Source organism: Leuciscus leuciscus (assembly GCF_965113295.1).
Source record: "Leuciscus leuciscus genome assembly, chromosome: 5".
Classification (NCBI taxonomy): domain Eukaryota; kingdom Metazoa; phylum Chordata; class Actinopteri; order Cypriniformes; family Leuciscidae; genus Leuciscus; species Leuciscus leuciscus.
The window spans coordinates 29,251,760-29,271,913 of record NC_138729.1 but is presented as its reverse complement, the minus strand read 5'-3'; the positions used below and the strand labels follow the sequence as shown (position 1 = coordinate 29,271,913).

The following is a 20,154-nucleotide window of genomic DNA, read 5'->3' as shown; positions in this document are numbered from 1 at the left end:
ATATATTTTTTTGTGTGTGTTTGTCCTTTCAAGCACGATCTCAATTCAGCACTCGCGCACTGTCCAAGAGAGCGCTTCGTGTGAGCACACAGTAAACCGTCCCGAACTGAGTTCTCTTTCACGTCTTCTTGCACTTGAATAGCTTAAATTTGCTTTATTGGTTAAATGAGCAAAACACGTGCAGATGCATGATAAACTTTTTGTCAATTCCTTCAACTGTCCCGGGCCATGGTGCAGTCCTTATTTTCAAGCCCTTATTGTATTGTATTTTACATTTCTTTGTTTTCCCGACGCTTGTCGCTCGACACGGTTTATAAATGGTCTTTTCCTTGACGTGAAATTTATTCAAATGTCTGTTTTTCTCTTTCTCACAGACATTTTTAAACGTTTTATAAGACATGCAGCAAATGTATGCTATTAACCCGTCGGGAACTTTGCCCTTCAAATGTGCACATTTAACCTCCAAAGAGAATCTATTAATTAATTAATATTAATTAATCTGCAAAGAGATTAATTGTAGGATTTAAACTTTTTCGCAAATCTTCCATGCCTAACATTTTCATCTCATTCTTATTTATTGACGAAAAGGTCAATAGATTTTCGCTATAGTTTTTGCCATCAAAAACTGTTTTTTATTTAGTTATCATCTCATTTTCGTCAGTGACAAAATGTTGTTCACGTCAACTTTGACTTATTTGTCAACTAAATTAACACTGAATTGCACATTAAATTCTCTTACACACACTAGTAGAATGGCGCACTCAAGTGTGCCGCAGATGACCTCAGGAAACAATGCCTGTAATATGCTGAGCTGTAAATCTCTGTATATTTGACAGCAGTGTATGGATGTTAATAAATCTCTAACATACTGTTATGTAGACATATAGGATATTGCATACAGCTCAATGTGCGTGTTTGAAACTATAGACCTCACTCATCGCCGTGAGCTCATTTTGAAGAGCGTGCACACACATAACTCATGTTAAAGTTGATTTTTATGGCTTAGTTCTAATTCTGTTCCACTAAATTTCCATGAAATGTTGACAACAAATTTTAACTGGCTAGATCTTAGTGTAAAAACCAAACCATCAGACTGTTAGACAAGTATTGATGCATGAGTTTCTCCTTCTAGTGCCAAACTGTATGGAAGCGCATGATTATTTAATAAGGAAGCCATTTCTAATCCATTATTGTGATCAAAAGTCACACTAATTTCTTCCCACTTCTCAGATTCATGGGTCAAAGCACTTGCACATGGACATACACAAACTCACTCACTTTGTGGCCTCATAAACATGCACTTGGTGAATGTACAGCTGGTGTTCGGTGTGTTTGTGTGTGCAGCTGCATGTTTGGTGTGAAATATGGTTCCAATACTGTCTGTCTTTGATGCTAATTTGTTCCATTCATTAAAGACTTTTAACACTCGTTTTTTATTCTCCTATTTAAAACAAACACAGACATACCCACTGTCAAGTAACCCTCCCTTGAAATTCTTTTGACGAACGTGCAAACATGCGCGTGCACACATGCAGACCAATTCTTTTTTATGGATGTTTTTCAACAGTAAAAAGCTCTTACTACTGTGCTTATCATATGATTAAAATACTTCTAAAATATTATCTCAGTTGCATTTATATTCATGTGTAAAATTAGTCAAAAGTTGCAACTACAAAATTTTCCTGAAGCTCACCGTCACCACCAGAGGGAGTACATTCACTCTGTCAAACAAACATTACATCTGGGAGTCTTTTCATTTAAACATTTTCTGATGAAGACATTTTTTCGAGTAGTAGTAAGAATTATGTAGATAATAACAAAGGTTTTGCAAACACAAACTGAGGGTTTGTGAAGCAGACTGGAATATTTTGTGAGGGCGAAATTAAATTAAATTTATATGCATGTTTATTTTATCTTAAGCTTTTAAAACCTGGCAACTCTAATACACTTAAGTAAAAAATTATATGGTTGGCAAAAAAAACATAACTTCCTTGATCACTAAAAATGTACAAAAACATCAATTTTTAAATAAATGTGATTCTTTAACTGATTTAATTCTTTCTTGGTTTTAACTGAATTGTGGGTGTTATGTGAATAAGATGCAAGGTTTGCGCATGAAATAACTATTTGCTGAGTTCACTCCTGATTGTTTTATAAAGGACACAGGGACTTCTGCAGATCAAGTTCTTTGCATGCTTATTACGTGTCATTTTATTTTAATTTAAATGTTATATATGTGACCCCGGATGACAAAACCAGTCACATGTGTACATGTTTTTTTTTTTTTGATTTAGCTTTTCATTGATGTATGGTTTGTTAGGATAGGACAATATTTGGGAGATACAACTATTTGAAAATCTGGAATCTGAGGGTGCAAAAAAATGTAAACATTGAGAAAATCGCCTTTAAAGTTGTCCATTTATGTTTGCGATTGTGCTGCATTCACTCACAAAAATAAATGGTTATTATATACTTACGGTAGGAAATTTACAAAATATCTTCATGGAACATGATCTTTACTTAATATCCTAATGATTTTTGGCATAAAAGAAAAATCGATCATTTTTACCCATACAATGTTGGCTATTGCCACACATATACCCGTGCGACTTGTGACTGGTTTTGTGATCCAGGGTCACATGTGTGCTTGTTGGTCTTCATTCAAATTTAAGCTCCCCCTCCCCTTCTGTTGTTTTTCATATAATGAGAAAAAAGGAAGATTACAGGAAAAGATTAAAGCCAGCAAGTTGTTTCTCTTCACTTTTGATATTCTGTGTTTTGAGAAAAAGAGATATCGCGTGCGAAGCTCACCAGACAACACACTTAAAGCAGCAGTCATTTACAAATGAGTTGAAGTAGTTTTATTGCGAAAAAAGACCCCTGAATACTAGCCAACACAAACACAGGAGTGACCTCAGGCCTTAGGAACACAGATCTGTCTCCTGAGTGTGTGAGTGTGTGTGTGTGTGTGTGTGTGTGTGTGTGTGTGTGTGTGTGTGTGTGTGTGTGTGTGTGTGTGTGTGTGTGTGTGTGTGTGTGTGTGTGTGTGTGTGTGTGTGTGTGTGTGTGTGTGTGTGTGTGTGTGTGTGTGTGTGTGTGTGTGTGTGTGTAGGCAAGACTGCGTATGAAACACTGGATTTTGTCAGACTTGTTTATTATGGATGTGCTCGATTTGTTACACATTCACACACGCACAAACACACTTACTAGATATGGTTTGACTGTTGGGTCTACATACGTTGCTTCAATTGTATTATAGTTTGTTGTTCAGTGAAAAATGTTATTAAGCAAAAAATGCATGCATACACATACTTACATGTGGCCAAACAAACAGAGAGAGTACAGGCCCATGCACATTTTAAAAATGAAAGTGTGTGTGTGTGTGTGTGTGCGTGCGTGCGTGCGTGCGCGCGCGTGTGTGTGTGAAGCAAATAAACAGTCTCTTTGAATAAATCATCTTTTCTGGAATCTGAAGCAGACGTTATGGAGGGGGGAAAAAATGCAATTGTGAATGTAAAATGATACATTTCCAACTGATCATCACTTATCCCTTTTGCAGAAAATAGCGGAAAAAGGAAAGGAGACCGGAAAAAGGGTAATTTCATTTTCACTGTTATTTGAAAATTGAGTGGCAGTTTTGAGGTGGTTTGTTTTGCTTCTCTTTTCTTTTCTTTTTTTGAGTGCTTTAACTGTTTCACTTTATGTCAGACTGATATTGCATTCCTCTCTCTCTTTCTCTCTATTTAGGCAAGAAAGGGCCCCCTGGCGCTCCTGGACCTCCAGGCCCACCTGGTCCACAAGGTCCACCTGGAATTCCCGGCATCCCGGGGATCCCAGGCAATAACGCAATGGGTCCATCTGGCCCACCTGGCCCTCCTGGACCCGCAGGGCCACCTGGACCACAAGGTCCACCTGGACCACAGGGACCTTCAGGTTAACACAGACACTTGCCTCTACAAGCAGTCACAGCAAGCTGCTTGTTTAAAGGGCTGTTCACATCAAGAGCGATGCAACAGAGCAACACAACATTTCAAAGTCAACCTAAATGTTGCTTTATTGCTGCACAATCCATAGGAATTCAGTGTTTAAATGGAAAGGCTTGTTGCTGCAAAGATTCATTCATTCTTGGTGTGAACAGATCATAGCGCAAGACTGGTGACATAAGCAGTGCCCACAATTACAGTTAATTCAAGATTGTTTAGCATATTACGATTACACGATTCAAACTTAGAGTATTGTAAATCATTTGTCATGTAGTAGATGCTTTTTATCCAAAAGCAACAAATTGTAGATGCTTTTTATCCAAAAGCAACACATTTCTTTTCCCCTTTGTGTCAACAGGTGGCGCCGATAAAGCCAAGCACAGAGAGACCCAGGTATGTGCGATGTCCTGACCTCCACCACCACACTGCTCATCTCTCAATGCTACTTTCTCTCAGTAAAAAAGAGGATGTTTGGATGTATAGATCATGATAATGAGCATGTGTAAGACTGTACATAAAACGTGCTTTTGAATTTGTGAATGTTTGTGATGTTTCTGTAGCCAGCTGTGGTGCATCTTCAAGGTCAGGAAACCACTATCCAAGTGAAAGAAGGTAAGAGTTAAATAATGATCCCTTGCATACACACACCTACATCCATATTCTTGAAAATGCTTATTGATATTGTGTGTTGGCTTGACGTGTTATAGGCTGTACGAAGGGTTCAACTATAAGGATGGCCGACTGGCCATCATATAAAAAAAAAAAGCAACATTTGATGGGACAAAATAATGCACTACTGTTTTTTGTTGTTGTTGTTGAAAGAAATTAATATATTTATTCGGCAAGGACACATTCAATTTACCAAAAGTGTCAGTAAAGACATTTATAATGTTTCAGGTAAATACTGTTCCCTTTCAAGGGAACTCCCGTTGCGTCGAAAGCTGACGCTATGGGAACGCTTTGCGTGATGACGTCTTGAAGCACATGTAAAATCAGTCCAATGGTGTGGCGGAACGTCAGAGGCGGGTGACGTCACGTACCAGGAAGCTATAAAAGCCGGCCCGAAACAGAAAACGAAAGCTTTCTGAGTCTTCAGTTGCGCTCTGTGTTGAATCTGTCCTTGTTATTTGGTGTTGTCTGTCTATATTATATATATATATTCAGTATGGCGAGCAAGCAGCAGTTTAGAGTGTGTGTCCATCCCTGCCCGCGTTATTTAACGGGAGGTGATACTCACACTCTTTGTGTTGTTTGTTTGGGAGAGGAGCATGCCCAGTCAGCACTCGAGGGTGGTGACTGTGTGCATTGCGACGCGCTTCCATTGCGCACGCTCCGATCCCGCTTGGCTCGGTTCAATCCCGATCGCGTTCCCCAGGGCTCGGGTCCCGCGATCTCAGACCTGGGGTTCGCAAATGGATCTGTCAGTGGATGTTGAGACGGGCTCTGCCTTATCTCAGCATCAATCTGACAGATCCAGTGCCTCTCATCAGGGTGTGGAAGCACGCATTGCGGTTTCTTCCCCCCCGATAGAGGCACCAATACTGCAACTGTCCAGCTCTGAGGAGTTGGATGTTGTGAGTATTGAAGCTGAGTCTGAGGATTCGCCACCTCAGTCTCATGCGTTTGAGGAACTGCTCGATGTTATTACTAGAGCAGTTGACAGACTATCTATTGAGTGGCCAGAGGATAGGCAGGACGTTCGTTCGAAAAGTAAGCTCGACGAACGCTTCCTGCCATCTCGTACACAGCCTCAGCGAAGAAGCCTTCCGTTTTTCCCCGATCTCCACACCGAGGTGTCGAAATCGTGGGGAAAACCGGTTTCATACAGAGTGTATGCACCACAAACATCCCACTATTCTTACATTCACAAATATAAAGAATATGGTTATGGGGAGATGCCGAAGGTGGAGGAGACGCTTGCGAGCTATCTCTCTCCAGCAACGGCATCTTCCCTGAAAGCTCCTTCACTTCCCTCTAAGCCAGTAAAATTCACATCATCTCTGGTTCATAAATCGTATGCAGCCGCTGGTCAAGCTGCAGCGTGTCTGCATACGATGTCTATTATGCAAGATTATCAGGCAGAATTATTGGGAGATTTAGAGGAGGGCGGGGGAATTGGTCCTGACACAGTGGCTGAACTACGCAGAGCCACAGATCTGTCTCTCAGGGCCACCAAGGAGACCGCTAAATCAATCGGGCGGTCTATGGCAGCCCTGGTGGCCACTGAGAGGCATCTGTGGCTCAATTTGAGCGATATAAAAGAGAAAGAAAAGCACGTTCTCTTAGATGCTCCGGTTTCCACTGTTGGTTTATTTGGTGATGCAGTAAACAGTGCGGTAGCTAAATCTCAGGAAGCTGCTAAACAGGCAGCTGCATTACAAAAACTTCTCCCCCGCCGTTCTTTCATTGAGGCTGCTGAGCGGGAGCAGCCTCACTCCTCTAAAAAGAGCGCTGAACATCGTGCCACTCAAAAACAGAGTGTGTCCTCTCGTGCTCCCCCACAAAAATCTCGGGGACACGGAGGGCGCTCTCAAACCCAGCAGTCTTCGAGGGGTAAAACGGATCTGCGGACCGTTATTACCGCCAAGAAGGCTGCGGGGAAAAAGTCCTGATGTCTGAGGGCTCAGGACAAATGAGGGTAGTCCCCCCGAAGCAGAGCGGTTAACACCTCTTTTCACGGTGCCCGTCTCTCTTCTGTGCCCTCAGGGGACCGTTCTGCCAACCCTGCCACCTCTGGTGTTACAGGGCGCAGCGGTCTCCGGCGAGCACATATGTCAAGGTCCACCCGGAAACGTAGTGGCCTCGGGATGCCCGCCCCCTCTGAGGAGGGTGCTAGAGCAGTCTGTTTGGTCGTTCCCTGCCGGTGCGCCGTTACAGGGCGACGAACCGACTACTCAACAGCAGGAGAAAAATACGGTGCCGTCTCTCTTCGGTGCCCTCAGGGGACCGTTCTGCCAACCCTGCCGCCTCCGGTGTTACAGGGCGCAGCGGTCTCCGGCGAGCACATATCTCAAGGTCCACCCGGAAACGTAGTGGCCTCGGGATGCCCGCCCCCTCTGAGGAGGGTGCTGGAGCAGTCTGTTTGGTCGTTCCCTGCCGGTGCGCCGTTACAGGGCGACGAACCGACTACTCAACAGCAACAAAATCCAGAAACCTCTCGAGAGACTGGTACCTCTAGTAGAATCTTTGACAGCGTGGAAGCTACTGTCAAATGTTTCTCGTTGGGTCCTGCAGACCGTGGAAAAAGGGTATTAGATACAATTCTATTAACGCCCACCGCGGTTTATGGGGGTCCTGCCCACAGTGGTGGGCCCCGAGCAGGTTCTGGTTATGGAACAGGAAGTAAACACTCTGTTAGAGAAAGGGGCCATAGATTATGTACCCCCCTCCAACAGGGAAACCGGGTTTTACAACCGGTACTTCATAGTTCCAAAAAAGGACGGGGGATTGCGTCCCATTTTAGATCTTCGAGTTCTGTACGAGTACATGCAGCTCATTCAAAATGTTAACCTTGAGACAAATCGTGCCACAGATCAGGTCCGAGGACTGGTTTGTCACGATAGACCTCAAGGACGCATATTTCCATCCGTCCGTGTCATTGGAAGTTCCTGAGGTTTGCTTTCGGGGGCAAAGCATACCAATATCGAGTTCTTCCATTCGGCCTGGCTTTATCACCCCGCACTTTCACCAAATGCGTGGATGCAGCTCTGGCGCCTCTGCGCCTCCGGGGTATTCGCATCACGAACTACATCGACGATTGGTTGATTTTAGCTCAGTCGCATTAGATGGCGGTTCAACATCGAGATGTTGTTCTCGCCCATATGAAAGAGTTGGGGTTACGGCTGAACGCCAAGAAGAGTGTGCTTTCTCCATTTTTGAGGACCACTTTTTTAGGCGTGGTTTGGGATTCAGTGTCGATGCAGGCGCGCCTGTCATCGCCACGCTTCGATTCCATCCTGGCAGCTGTGAGAAGTGTAAGCTAGGCCAGCTACTCACTGTCAAACAGTTCCAGAGACTGTTGGGTCTCATGGCAGCAGCTTCCAACGGGATACCTTTTGGACTGCTGCACATGAGGCCCCTGCAGTGGTGGCTCAGGACCAGAGGGTTTTTCCCCGAGGGGCAACCCATTTTCGCACAATCAAGGTCACGCGGTGATGCCTACGTGCCTTGGTTATGTGGAAGAAACCTTGGTTCCTGTCCCAGGGCCCAGTGCTGGGAGCTCCTTGTCGTCGCAAACTGCTAGCGACGGATGCTTCCCTCACGGGTTGGGGAGCGATCCTGAGGGTCGCTCATCTCAAGGTCTGTGGGAAGACCATCATCGTTCCTGGCATTCTATAGCCTAGAGATGTTAGCTGTCTTCCGGGCTCTGAGGAGCTTTATCACAGGTCTCAGGGGACACCATGTGTACTACATACGGACAACACGTCGGTAGTCGCCTATATCAAGGGGGTTTGCGCTGGCATGCCATATCCTCTTGTGGTCCCAGGGGAAGTTGCTGTTACTCAAGGCAGCCTACATCCCCGGGGTCCAGAATATAGGAGCAGACACTCTGTCGAGACAGGGGCCGAGGCCCGGGGAATGGTGGCTCCACCCCCGAGGTGGTGGAGTTGATATGGAAATTATAAGTGGATCTGTTTGCGTCTCGAGAGACGTCTCACTGTCCACTTTGGTTCTCCTTCACGCATCCAGCTCCTCTGGGACTGGATGCTATGGTACAGACGTGGCCGAGGCTACGTCTGTACGCCTTTCCCCCAGTTGCTCTGCTCCCGGGAGTTCTGGAAAGAGTTCGCAGGGACCGGGTTTGCCTGCTTATTATAGCCCCGCGCTGGCCGGGCAGAGTATGGTTTCCCGATATTGTGTCCCTCCTCGACGGGCATCCTCTGGAGTTACCCGTCAGGAGGGACCTTCTGTCCCAGGCAGAGGGCTCGATATTTCACCCTCGGCCAGAACTATGGAACCTGTGGGCTTGGCCTCTGAGGGGGCCCAGCTCATAGAGTCAGGTCTCTCAACCGAGGTTGTTGAGACCATTCTACAGTCCAGAGCTCCCTCCACGAGGAAACTTTATGCCCTGAAGTGGAGAGTATTCACTTCTTGGTGTAGTGACCGTCGGTTGGACCCAGTCCACTGCCCAATTGGTACAGTGCTGGAGTTCCTGCAGGAACGGTTCACTGCAGGTCTGACCCCGTCCACTTGAAAGGTCTATGTGGCGGCCATAGGTGCTTACCACAGTCCTTTGGGTGGAATGTCTGTGGGGAAAGACCCCTTGGTATCTCGTTTCCTTCGTGGCACTTGGAGGTCCTCCTCCCTTTCGAAATCGGACCAGGAGGCGAATAATTTGCTTTGCCCTGTTCGGGCGTTAGACGCGTATGTCCACAGAGCTGCCCTGTGGCGTAAAAGTGACTTTTGCTCCCCTAACAAGGGAGGTCCAGTGTCTAAGCAAAGGATGAGCAAGTGGGTGGTTGAGACTATCTCACTGGCTTATGAGGCGGCTGGACAGCCTTCTCCTTTGGCTGTCCGGTCGCTCTCTACTAGGAGTATGGCGGCCTCTAAGGCCCTTATATCAGGAGTATCGTTACAGGACGTCTGTGATGCGGCAGGCTGGTCCTCACCGCACACCTTCGTCAGGTTCTACTCTCTGGATTTAGACTCTACTCTAGGGTCTCATGTTTTGTCTTCTTAGTGCTGCTCACATGATTACACACAGGACAGACATTTGTAGCTATGGAGGCGTTGGTATAGACGTTCCCATAGCGTCAGCTTTCGACGCAACGGGAGTTCCCTTGAAAGGGAACGCCTCGGTTACGACTGTAACCTCGGTTCCCTGAAGAGGGAACGAGCGTTGCGTCGCCTTGCCATATCTCCTTCATGCCTGTCAGCGCGACTTCAGACTTTACGAAGCTTTCGTTTTCTGTTTCGGGCCGGCTTTTATAGCTTCCTGGTACGTGACGTCACCCGCCTCTGACGTTCCGCCACACCATTGGACTGATTTTACATGTGCTTCAAGACGTCATCACGCAAAGCGTTCCCATAGCGTCAGCTTTCGACGCAACGCTCGTTCCCTCTTCAGGGAACCGAGGTTACAGTCGTAACCGAGGCGTTTTTTAACTTTCTATTCGTTATATTATCCAGAAAAATATTAACCAGCACAACGGTTTTCAACCTTTATACTAAATTTTTTTTTTATATAAGAAAACAGTTATTTTAAATTGTAATAATATTATGCATTGTGTGTGTGTGTGTGTGTGTGTGTGTGTGTGTGTGTGTGTGTGTGTGTGTGTGTGTGTGTGTGTGTAAGTGTGTGTAACATTATTAAATTATAATTAAATTATTCAGAATAATCAGTGTTGGAAAGGTTCATTTGGAAATGTAACAGTTTACAGATTATGAGTTACCCTATTTAAAATCTAATATTTATTGTAACTATTTCAATTACTTTATTAAAGTAATGTAACTGATTACATTTGATTACTTGTCTAAATTTCTAACAAATGCTTTCAACTGTTTAAAACATTTAAACCAGGCAGGGTTAACCTTACCGTAGTACTCAACACTGATGAAGGATTTTGAAAGTCTGGCAGTAATCACTTTAATTAAGATTATACTTTCTTTAGCACCTCATTTTTCTTTTGAGATTTTTCTGAGGTTAAATACAGATTTCTGAATGAAATGATTTTTACATTTCCAGCACTGGAAAGCATTTTTATCACTCGCCATGGTGGCAACTCTCAGACAGGTTGTAGCCGAAACCTTTCAGTGGCAATCTGGATTGATGTAATAGGCAGACGAGCTGCAAATTCAATCAAGAAAATCAATCAAAAGCATCAGAATAGCATCGCTTTACTAAACAGCCTTAAAATGAAAGGAAGTATAGTGCACATCAAAAACAGTCAAATCAACAAATTAATATTATTCAGCATATCCTAGCTTTTTACAGAAAATATTCAGATGTAGCCCTCTTTGTAATGGTTAACATTTTCAAAAGTAACTGTGATTTAATTAGACTTTTTTTTTCTCAGTGTCTAACAGATTACAGTTACATTTATTTTGTAATTAAATTACGTAACTCCGTTAAATGTAACTATTTACTCCCAAACACTGAGAAATGAATAATAATTAAGAATTCGATTATTAATGTGAAATGTATAGTTTTTTTTTTGGGTGTAAGGGTCAGTGAAAATGTTAACAAGGCAAGTAGAAATCTGTAAAAACTCCTTAGAGTGGGTATGTGTGTTAATTATGTGTCGCTGCTGTCATAACAGATGATTGAGTATTTACTGGTGTCTGTTTGTGAGATTTGTCAGAAGGTGTGCTGAAGAATTGGAGAATGATCTCAATCCATCAGAGAGTGTTTAAAATGCACTCGCGCTCTGGAGAGCTGGAAGTCCTGCTTGACGGAACATACTTTATATATAGTCAGGTAGAAGTGAGTACAGTCCCTGGACTAACTCTGCTGCTTATACACAAACATATACAGTATCCATTTCATACAAATACAATTAAAAACAATATTAACATTAGAAATCAATTACCATTATCCCAATTTGCTTTCTGTGTGTGTGTGTGTGTGTGTGTGTGTGTGTGTGTGCAACAGGTATACTACCTGAATTTCACGGACATAGCAAGTTATGAAGTGATGGTAGATAAGACTCCATTCTTGCGCTGCACGCGAAGCATCGAGACCGGCCAGCGCAAGTTCAACACCTGCTACACCGCGGGTGTGTGTTTGTTGCGAGCACGCCAGAGGATCTCCATTCGCATGGTGTACGAGGACACCTCCATCTCCATGAGCAACCACACCACCTTCCTCGGCAGCATCCGTCTAGGGGACGCCCCGGCCGCCGGACACACCTGAGGTCCACCTAATCAGACACGCAGATCACGCTCTTTAGATGTGCATGAGCTGATGAGCTCACAGACCACACCCACTGAACTCAACTGAGCCATCCCCACCCCATTGACACCACCAATCTACAGCCAGCAATTTATGAACATATCTGTCGAGCATCAGGCAAACGTGACTTATGTAGCATCACCAACACTGACAAAAAGATCCAAGTCTCTCTGAGCACTGAAACACCCTCCGTTAGTCCTCAAACATTAGCACCACAAGTAATCAAACAGTCTATTTACGAATGAGATGGATACACTGGTTTCCTGAATGAACAGTGTGACCGGATGAGCTCAGCGCCGTCACAGCTGCCGTGTGTGTGTGTAGATTCAGGCACACACACTGCCCATCCAGCGTTAACACAGGGAGAAAGTGCACCTACAGTGATTTCAGTGACTGGAACTGACACCGGTAGCAATACTCAGTCGTAACAGACACACACTTCATTTGATTCAACACCACATAAATAGTGAACCTGTGTACTATTCTATTAAAATAAGCACTGATTTTGGCAATGTATGTAAAACAGAATATCTATGTTCAGTTACATCTGATCTTTCGCACACACACAGTCAAGAAACCCATTTTGAAAATGAAGTCGTGAAATCCTGACAGTTTTATTTTATTTTTATTTTTTTGGCATGGGTCTTTGTTCTTTAACTGTCATTACCTGTATGAAAAACTGAGTGTGTGCATATGATGGCAGTGGTTCAGGTACTGAAATTAATGATACTTCATAATGTTTTCTTCCATCAACATCCTGAATATGCAATACCATATGCCTCCTGTAGAGGGCAGAAGTGCTCCTCTATTGTTAATGCAGCACTGAGAGTTTGACTAGGAGAGTTTGGCTTGTGTTTGGAATAGAATATTGTTGTACTAGGCTACTCTTACTTTTGCTGAAATATATAGTGTGCATGCAGTATAACTAACATACATACTACTGTTCAAAAGTTTGGGGTCGATCATTTCTTTTATTCAGTTTTATCCGAAAGGACACCTGAAATTTATCAAAAGTGGCAGTAAAGACATATATACTGTTACAAAAGATTTCGATTTCAAATAAATGCTGTTCTTTTGAACTTCCTATTCATCAAATATCCTGGAAAAAGTATCAGGGTTTCCACAAAAATATCAAGCGGCACAACTGTCTTTAACATTTGTAATAAGACATGTTTCTTGAGCAGCAAACTTTCTGAATACTGTATCCCACAATGCAAAATACTATCAATATCCTCATGATTTGATGATAAATATAATATTGTATACAAAATATGATTAAAAAAAAAATAACATTAGATAATAACTTGCCAAATTGAGCATGCAACAAGATGAGGTACAATGTGGCATACTACTGAAACATTTAGCGTTTCATAATCCGTTGTTATACTGTTTTTAATAGGTTGCAGAATTCAGAATATACTGCACAGTATACAGTAAGCAGTAACCTATTGTTCCATTCCGAACATTTGAGCCTCTGTCTTTGACTCTAACACATACTGATAAAAATCATGAATCATAAAGTCATGAATCAGCCCTTTTTGATTTCTCCAGCGCCTGACTGACGGCTCAGGATTGTGGATCTGATGGATTTTAGAGAAAGACTGAATCATGAGAGTAGTTTAGTTAATAGGAATCAGATCCAAGATCCTCAGAGTGAGAACAAACTGCTTTATTGTGTGTTCAAAGGTCTCGGAATAAAAAGAACCGTGGGAATTATCTGGAACTTTCTAAAGGGAGCTGGTAATCTGCCCTCAGGTTTCCTCTGCATGTTCCCTCTGTCTCCACATGGAAATGTAAAAAAAAAAAAAAAAGCAGGAGAGTCTGAATGTGATTGTTCTGACAGATTTGTTTATAACTCTCTCTTTCTTCCCTTACACATCACATCCAACCAACAGCTTGTTATAGTTTTTGTTTCTGCTGTGTGTTTGTGTTTTAGATACAAGTGTCTTTATTTTACTGAAGATAATGTATATTTGTAAACTATACAGGGACTGTATATATGTACATAAGATATTTTGCTCTCTTGTGTTTTTTTTTATGTCCTATTAAATTGTTTTTGAAAGATTGTTTTTAAACAGTGGTTTCATTTTCTATGTTCCAAGAGAAAGAGTGGCGCAGTTGGTGTGCAGTGACCCCTAGTGTCAAAAAAAAAAACTTTTTCACTCTCATAATTCAATAATCATCAGTATCTGCCTGTATGATTCTGATATGCACAGATATTTGTGGCCTAATTTAGTTCAAGTTATGGTGTTCTTTCATCAGATCCGTGTAAGTTTGTGTTAATTAAAAGTTTTAGTGGAGGAACCAAACCCATCTTACTAAACGCATGTCGGCTTCATTGCTATTCCATATGTGTATAGAACAGAAACATCTTTTCTACCTGTGTGTATTCAGTGTTAAGTGGTCTGCGGGGTGACGTAATGGCTAATAACACCTTAAAATGTCATTCTTTCACAAACATGAAGGTTTCGTCACCTCTGCTTCCACATTCCTCTGTCTTACTGTCTACATTGTACACACACAGATACAAAAGACAGGATACACTCTTGATGCTAAGCTTTTGTCTAAAATCTCAGGACAATTAAGTCAAAGAGCATGAGACAGAAAGCAAGGACTCGTCCTCACAAGCCCCCTGACTGCTTCAAACAGGTGAACAGAACGATCCATCCTGCATCTCACACCTCACTGTCATTCATGATGCTGTTATTGCTCAGTACTGTATGATGTGCCTTCTTTCATGTCCACTAAGAACTGATTTTCTAAACCATGGAGGTAGATAAGATGCATCATAACATTTCTCAGTAAAAATTTAGAAATCTTTTAGGTTTCTGTGCAATTACTTCATTGGTATATTTTGGAGAGAATAGCCTACCTTCCAGACACACCATGTTGCATGATTCCTCATTCATTACACTTCTTGATGTTGCTCTTGTTTACAGATCCATAATCAATTATCTCTCCATTGATCTCTTCAATATGATTATCAACAATTAAAACCTTTTCGGTCCAATATGTCATAATGTGAAGTTTGTGCATGTAAATGTATTGTGCTGAGATTTTAAGATCTCAACAGGTCAACTAAAGGTCAAATTAAATGGAAAGATTCCATGTCTCAGCCTCTCTTGAAAAAGCACATTGCATGAACACTGCACTACATCAAATAAATATACATAGTGTGTTAGATCATTCCACTTCTATATGGATTAATATAAGACCTGTTTTAACCTAAGAGCATCTCATTGGTTTATTTACAGTGAGGGCGCCTATTTACAGCACACAACGCTCATAAAACCTGTTGATTGGGCCTCCGATTATGGCAGGATTTGTTGATCGGATTAGGAGCCCCGTGAGGCATTTGTATTATTCTAGCTCCATTAAAGATTCAAAGAAAGGAGAACTGGTTTGTTTGATCCTAATCCCGACTAATTCATGCACTCGCATACACATCAATTAAAATTCCAGTTTGCAGTTTCGGGCACTGATGGCCCATTGCGAGATCAATAAGCAGTCTATTCTTGATGCAGTTTTGTCCCGACACATTTCAGAAGATTGTATGCAAGGCCAAGTCGAATCAAAGATAAGCTTTTCTCGCCTTTCCATGAAGTGGCCGAGCTGCCTGCTCGCATATGAGGGATATGTTATTTCAGATTGTCTCGGTGAGATATGACCGTTCTGGGACCTGTGAATATTCACACCTATGTGATGATCAGACTAGAGTGATTAGCACCGGCAGGACTGTCTCAGCGCCACCATTCTCATGCGCCAGGCTGCATTCCGCACGTGAGGCACATTCAGCTCTGAATAAGCATCGGCTGACCGTACGATTAAAATAGATTTGTGTTTACGCTATATAGCGATTGTATATGTGTTTACTTAATAGTACACAATCAAATTAGTCTACGTTTAAAAAAAAAATTAAAACTAGGGCTCGTCCGGGATTTGAACCCGGGACCTCTCGCACCCTAAGCGAGAATCATACCCCTAGACCAACGAGCCGCACCGCGCAAGCAAGATTGGGAAGCACGTACTTTATAGTTATTGTATACGATATGATTTTCTTTCAGTTTTTTAAAAATAACTATTTAAGGCAGAACTTGTGCATTTCTTAGCCCCCGAAGAACCTATGAATTTACTGTAGGACTGGGGAAATGTGATGTTTAGAATAAAATTATGGATCATTGACATTTAATGCTCTCAGCAGCTTTTGCCTGGTTACAGTGACCCACTGCTGTTTTAAGCTGTTTGCGCTTGTAAGGCTTGAGGAACAAGAAATCCGGCTTATCTTCAGGGAAAAGCCGAATCAAACATATTTTAATGTAAATGAACGGGTTGTTGATCCCGTTCGGACAGAACTCTTCAAAAGACTAAAGGCCAATTGTTTCCTTTGGGAAGGCGCACACCCTGGAAAGCTGAGCTTTACAGATGAGGCTGTTGCTAATGGCTTTTTTTTTACCCGTAACCTCGACAAATCGATTAAAACGTTGTTTGCTCACAAGGCTATATGCGCAAAGGAAATAACAACAAACAAACCATTAAGTCTTAATGTAAAAAACATAATTAATATAAAAACTGTGTTTCTGTTTGTAGGCTACTGTTGACTTGCAAGGGTAAGAAAGACACATACAACTTTGCCAATTGGGTTTGATCTGCGTGATAGCCAACACTTTAGTGAGCTTTGATAAACTCTAATTGCGTGACTAGACAATCTGGTTAATTTTGTTCTTTTCCAGTATGTTGTTTTCCCTCCATTATAAATGAACTGTAGTAGCTAATCCCTCTGCGCGCTTCTTGCATATGAATCTTGAGACCGCCCACGCGCCGTGGGTGGGAGGGAGGGAGGGGGCGGGTCGAGTCCCATAGCTGACCTATGAAAGAGAGAGAGCTTCACTTGCACTCGGACACATTTCAGCGGTGCCATCAGGTAGTTCGGTGAGCATCTTGACTACTGTGAAAGACAACAATTCGGACTTCATTAGGATTTATAAACGACGGAAGAACGATATGACAGAATACAGGAATTGTCTTCTATTTTTCGTTATGTATTTGAGCGCAATTTATCCATGCACAGGAATATCATGGCTGTAAGTATTTATTTTTATTTTGGCAAGTGACATGGGGATGAATTAAATATTTTATGATATCTGACATTTCACCAAAAAGTAGATTTTCAGATATTTTATTCCAGCTGTAGGCGTCGCAGGGTATTTAAATATGTCTTAATGTCTTAAATGTCACATTGATTCGAGAACAGAATAAGTTATATTCAAGAATGAATCGGAATAATGAATAATGAATTTTGTTTATGAAACAAAAGTTCATTAAAAGTTAACCAAGTAGTTATTGCAATTGGATAACGTGATTTTCAGTGTTTTTGTTAACTGTCTTGCTAACTTTGTTGAAAACATGTCCAGTAATGTACAAGATGGCATTATTCAGTCAAATAAAGTTAGTATGTTTAGCTAACCAAACTATCCGTCAGACTGGCTCAAATATATGTGTATTTGCAGTGGCTTAACGGCAAACGGGAGCTCTGTCGGGTGGAATCAGACGCATCACTGTAAACTCCTGGACGGGCTCGTGCCAGATCAGCTTCAGCTCTGCAAACGGAACCTCGAGCTCATGCACAGCATCGTGCACGCGGCCAAACTCACCAAGAGCGCGTGCCAGGGCGCCTTCAGCGACATGCGCTGGAACTGCTCGTCCATCGAGAGCGCCCCTCACTTCACCCCGGACCTGGCGAAAGGTGATTACATCTGGATTTGTCTATCAGCAGCATTGTATTGACCAGCAGCCACCCTGCTTTTTAAATATAAGTTTCAGCTATTTAAAAATAAAAACCACTAACTTGCAGAGTCCACACCTTGGTTGCTAGTGCAGGTGTTCTAACAGTGATGTCTCTGTGCAGGGACCCGTGAGGCAGCGTTTGTGTTCTCTCTGGCCGCTGCAGTGGTCAGTCATGCTATCGCCCGTGCCTGTGCTTCTGGAGACCTCCCCAGCTGTTCATGTGCGGCGGCACCAGCGGAGCAGGCGGCCCCAGACTTCCGCTGGGGTGGATGTGGGGATAATGTGCGCTACGGCCTGCAGATGGGCTCTGCTTTCTCAGACGCGCCTATGAGGAACCGCCGCTCGGGACCACAGGCCTTCAGACTCATGCAGCTTCACAACAATGCAGTGGGAAGACAGGTAACTTCAATTACGTGCTTACCGGCGTCACTGGCATCATTTAGCAATTTCATTTCATTAATTGTCTGTCTGTTTTGTTGTTTTTGTATAGGCACTCATGGATGCTCTAGAGATGAAGTGCAAATGTCACGGCGTTTCTGGCTCTTGCTCTGTGAAGACCTGCTGGAAGGGCCTTCAAGACATCAACAGCATCTCCGCCGACCTCAAGTCTAAATACCTGTCGGCCACTAAGGTCATTCCGCGTCAGATTGGCACCCGCCGACAGCTGGTCCCCCGGGAGATGGAGGTGAGGCCGGTCGGAGAGAATGAACTTGTCTACCTGGTCAGCTCGCCGGATTACTGCTCACAGAACGCCAAGCAGGGGTCACTCGGAACCACTGACAGGTGAGATATCCATCATCAATCATTATCAAGGATTATTGATTACTGATGAGTTAAGAGAGAGAGAGAGAACAATCAGTTCTCAGTCACTGTAATGAATGAGGGATTATCACTGATCTGACAGATGGGACAGAGCACAACGGAAAGAAAAGAGGCACATGAATAGAATCGGTTAAACATTATCACACACTCAGACATGAATACTGATTCTCACAACACAAATACGCTCAAATGCTGCCGTTTGAGTTATTTGGTTAAAGTAAATTATGTGTGAATAATTTGCTCTACATCATCTCTGCAGGCAGTGTAACAAGACTGCAACTGGCAGTGAGAGCTGTGGACTCATGTGTTGTGGACGGGGTTATAATGCCTACACGGAGGTGCTGGTGGAACGCTGCCAGTGTAAATATCACTGGTGCTGTTACGTGTCCTGCAAAACCTGCCACCGCACCGTTGAGAGATACGTCTGCAAGTGACAAGCCACCTCACGGACTGTCTTCATCGACAGAGACTAGGAGGCATGGTGCAGTGCTGGGCGAATGTGTATGATCATGTTAGAGCCATAAGTGGGTGGATAATCCTCTAAGTGCTGTGAGGATGGCATGAAAGTGAAGAAAGAAGAGCCGGAGTTGAGGAATATGGGGTGGTGAAAGAGTTAATGAATGGCTGTAAACAAAGAACCCTGCGGTGAGGCCCTCAAGGCACCCTGTGGAAAACCAGAGTGATAAGCAGTGGCCACTCGCAGAAAACTCATCAACTCCAGCTCAGAGAAAGAGACTGGGGGGAGGGGACGACTGTGCTGGTAAAGAGTGACTTTACTGCGGTAATACTTCACACATTGCTGATCTGTTCCGATCTGTTTTGGTCACATACATTTCATGACACGAGTTACAAAGCAGCAAGAGATGGAAATCAAACTGTTTAGTTTGGTTGACCTCAGAAATTCTCTGCACTCAGTATTGATTATGAAGGTTAATGACACTATTTTTATAGCAAAGTAAGTGTCCTTTATTTTTGTGAATTTTTCCATTGTATTCATGAAAAGAAAGATGAAGTCCACGCTTTTCACCCTGGGAAAACTTGTACATTTTCTGTAAAAACGAAAATTTGTATTTATTTTATTAAAAATATTTAATGTGGAAGAGACTAATTTGGAATTTTTCATCATACATTTAAAATCCTGTTGTCGTAGGTTTCATTTGTTAACATTAGTTCAAATGAAATTACAATGAGCAATATATTTTCTGAACATTTATTCACTGTTCATGTTAGTTCACAGTGTGTTAAATACGTATTTAAAAACAGTACATGTTGATATTAACATAAGCTAAGATTAATAATTGCTGTAGATGTATTGTTCATTATTAGTTCATCAACTAACGTAGTTAACTAATGTTAACAAATGAAACCTAATTGTAAATGACCATATTTTCATTTTTTTTGTGCATTTTAAAATCTTGCTGAAGCACTTTTTTGGGGGGAGTAGATTTATGTTGCTCAGAATTGTATAGCAGTTCTGTATATGATCTTGAGCATGTTTTCTCTGATCTCTCATCAACATTCTTTCACATCAAAGACATTTTCAGGATATCAGTGCTATAGAGAGATTAAGAACCCAGATAGTAAGTATTCAACAGCAGCTACAGGAGAAAGAGACAGAGGGCTAACCTGTTCTGCGGTTCCTTTTGTCCTTTGATTTGCCTGATTTTTATCTCT

At 42.7% G+C, this 20,154-nt stretch overlaps 3 protein-coding genes across 3 annotated transcripts in view; 2 read left to right on the top strand and 1 right to left on the bottom strand.

Moving 5' to 3' along the window:
• eda (ectodysplasin A) overlaps window positions 1-13,949 on the top strand; it is a 41,829-nt gene extending 27,880 nt beyond the window's left edge. The window contains 6 exon segments of the mRNA XM_082171618.1: window positions 3,560-3,595; window positions 3,748-3,933; window positions 4,342-4,376; window positions 4,544-4,595; window positions 11,276-11,406; window positions 11,575-13,949. Of these exon segments, the coding sequence (XP_082027744.1) occupies window positions 3,560-3,595; window positions 3,748-3,933; window positions 4,342-4,376; window positions 4,544-4,595; window positions 11,276-11,406; window positions 11,575-11,835 (701 nt within the window). The 3' untranslated portion in view covers window positions 11,836-13,949.
• taf1 (TAF1 RNA polymerase II, TATA box binding protein (TBP)-associated factor) overlaps window positions 1-20,154 on the bottom strand; it is a 119,503-nt gene that overhangs the window by 59,079 nt on the left and 40,270 nt on the right. The gene's annotated exons all lie outside the window — the stretch shown is intronic.
• Window positions 16,783-19,619, top strand: wnt11f2 (wnt 11, family member 2). The gene is made up of 5 exons (XM_082169661.1): window positions 16,783-16,955; window positions 17,382-17,617; window positions 17,780-18,057; window positions 18,149-18,441; window positions 18,740-19,619. Exons 1-5 carry the CDS (start codon window positions 16,876-16,878, stop codon window positions 18,912-18,914), a joined length of 1,062 nt encoding a protein of 353 aa, XP_082025787.1. The 5' UTR covers window positions 16,783-16,875; the 3' UTR covers window positions 18,915-19,619.

What these genes read in the sequence shown, in the direction of transcription:
- wnt11f2 (XM_082169661.1), top strand. Translation starts at nt 16,876, where the DNA reads ATGACAGAATACAGGAATTGTCTTCTATTTTTCGTTATGTATTTGAGC. An exon ending in CACCCCGGACCTGGCGAAAG is followed by an intron (nt 17,618 to 17,779) that starts GTGATTACATCT and finishes GTCTCTGTGCAG; the next exon opens with GGACCCGTGAGGCAGCGTTT. An exon ending in TCACTCGGAACCACTGACAG is followed by an intron (nt 18,442 to 18,739) that starts GTGAGATATCCA and finishes TCATCTCTGCAG; the next exon opens with GCAGTGTAACAAGACTGCAA.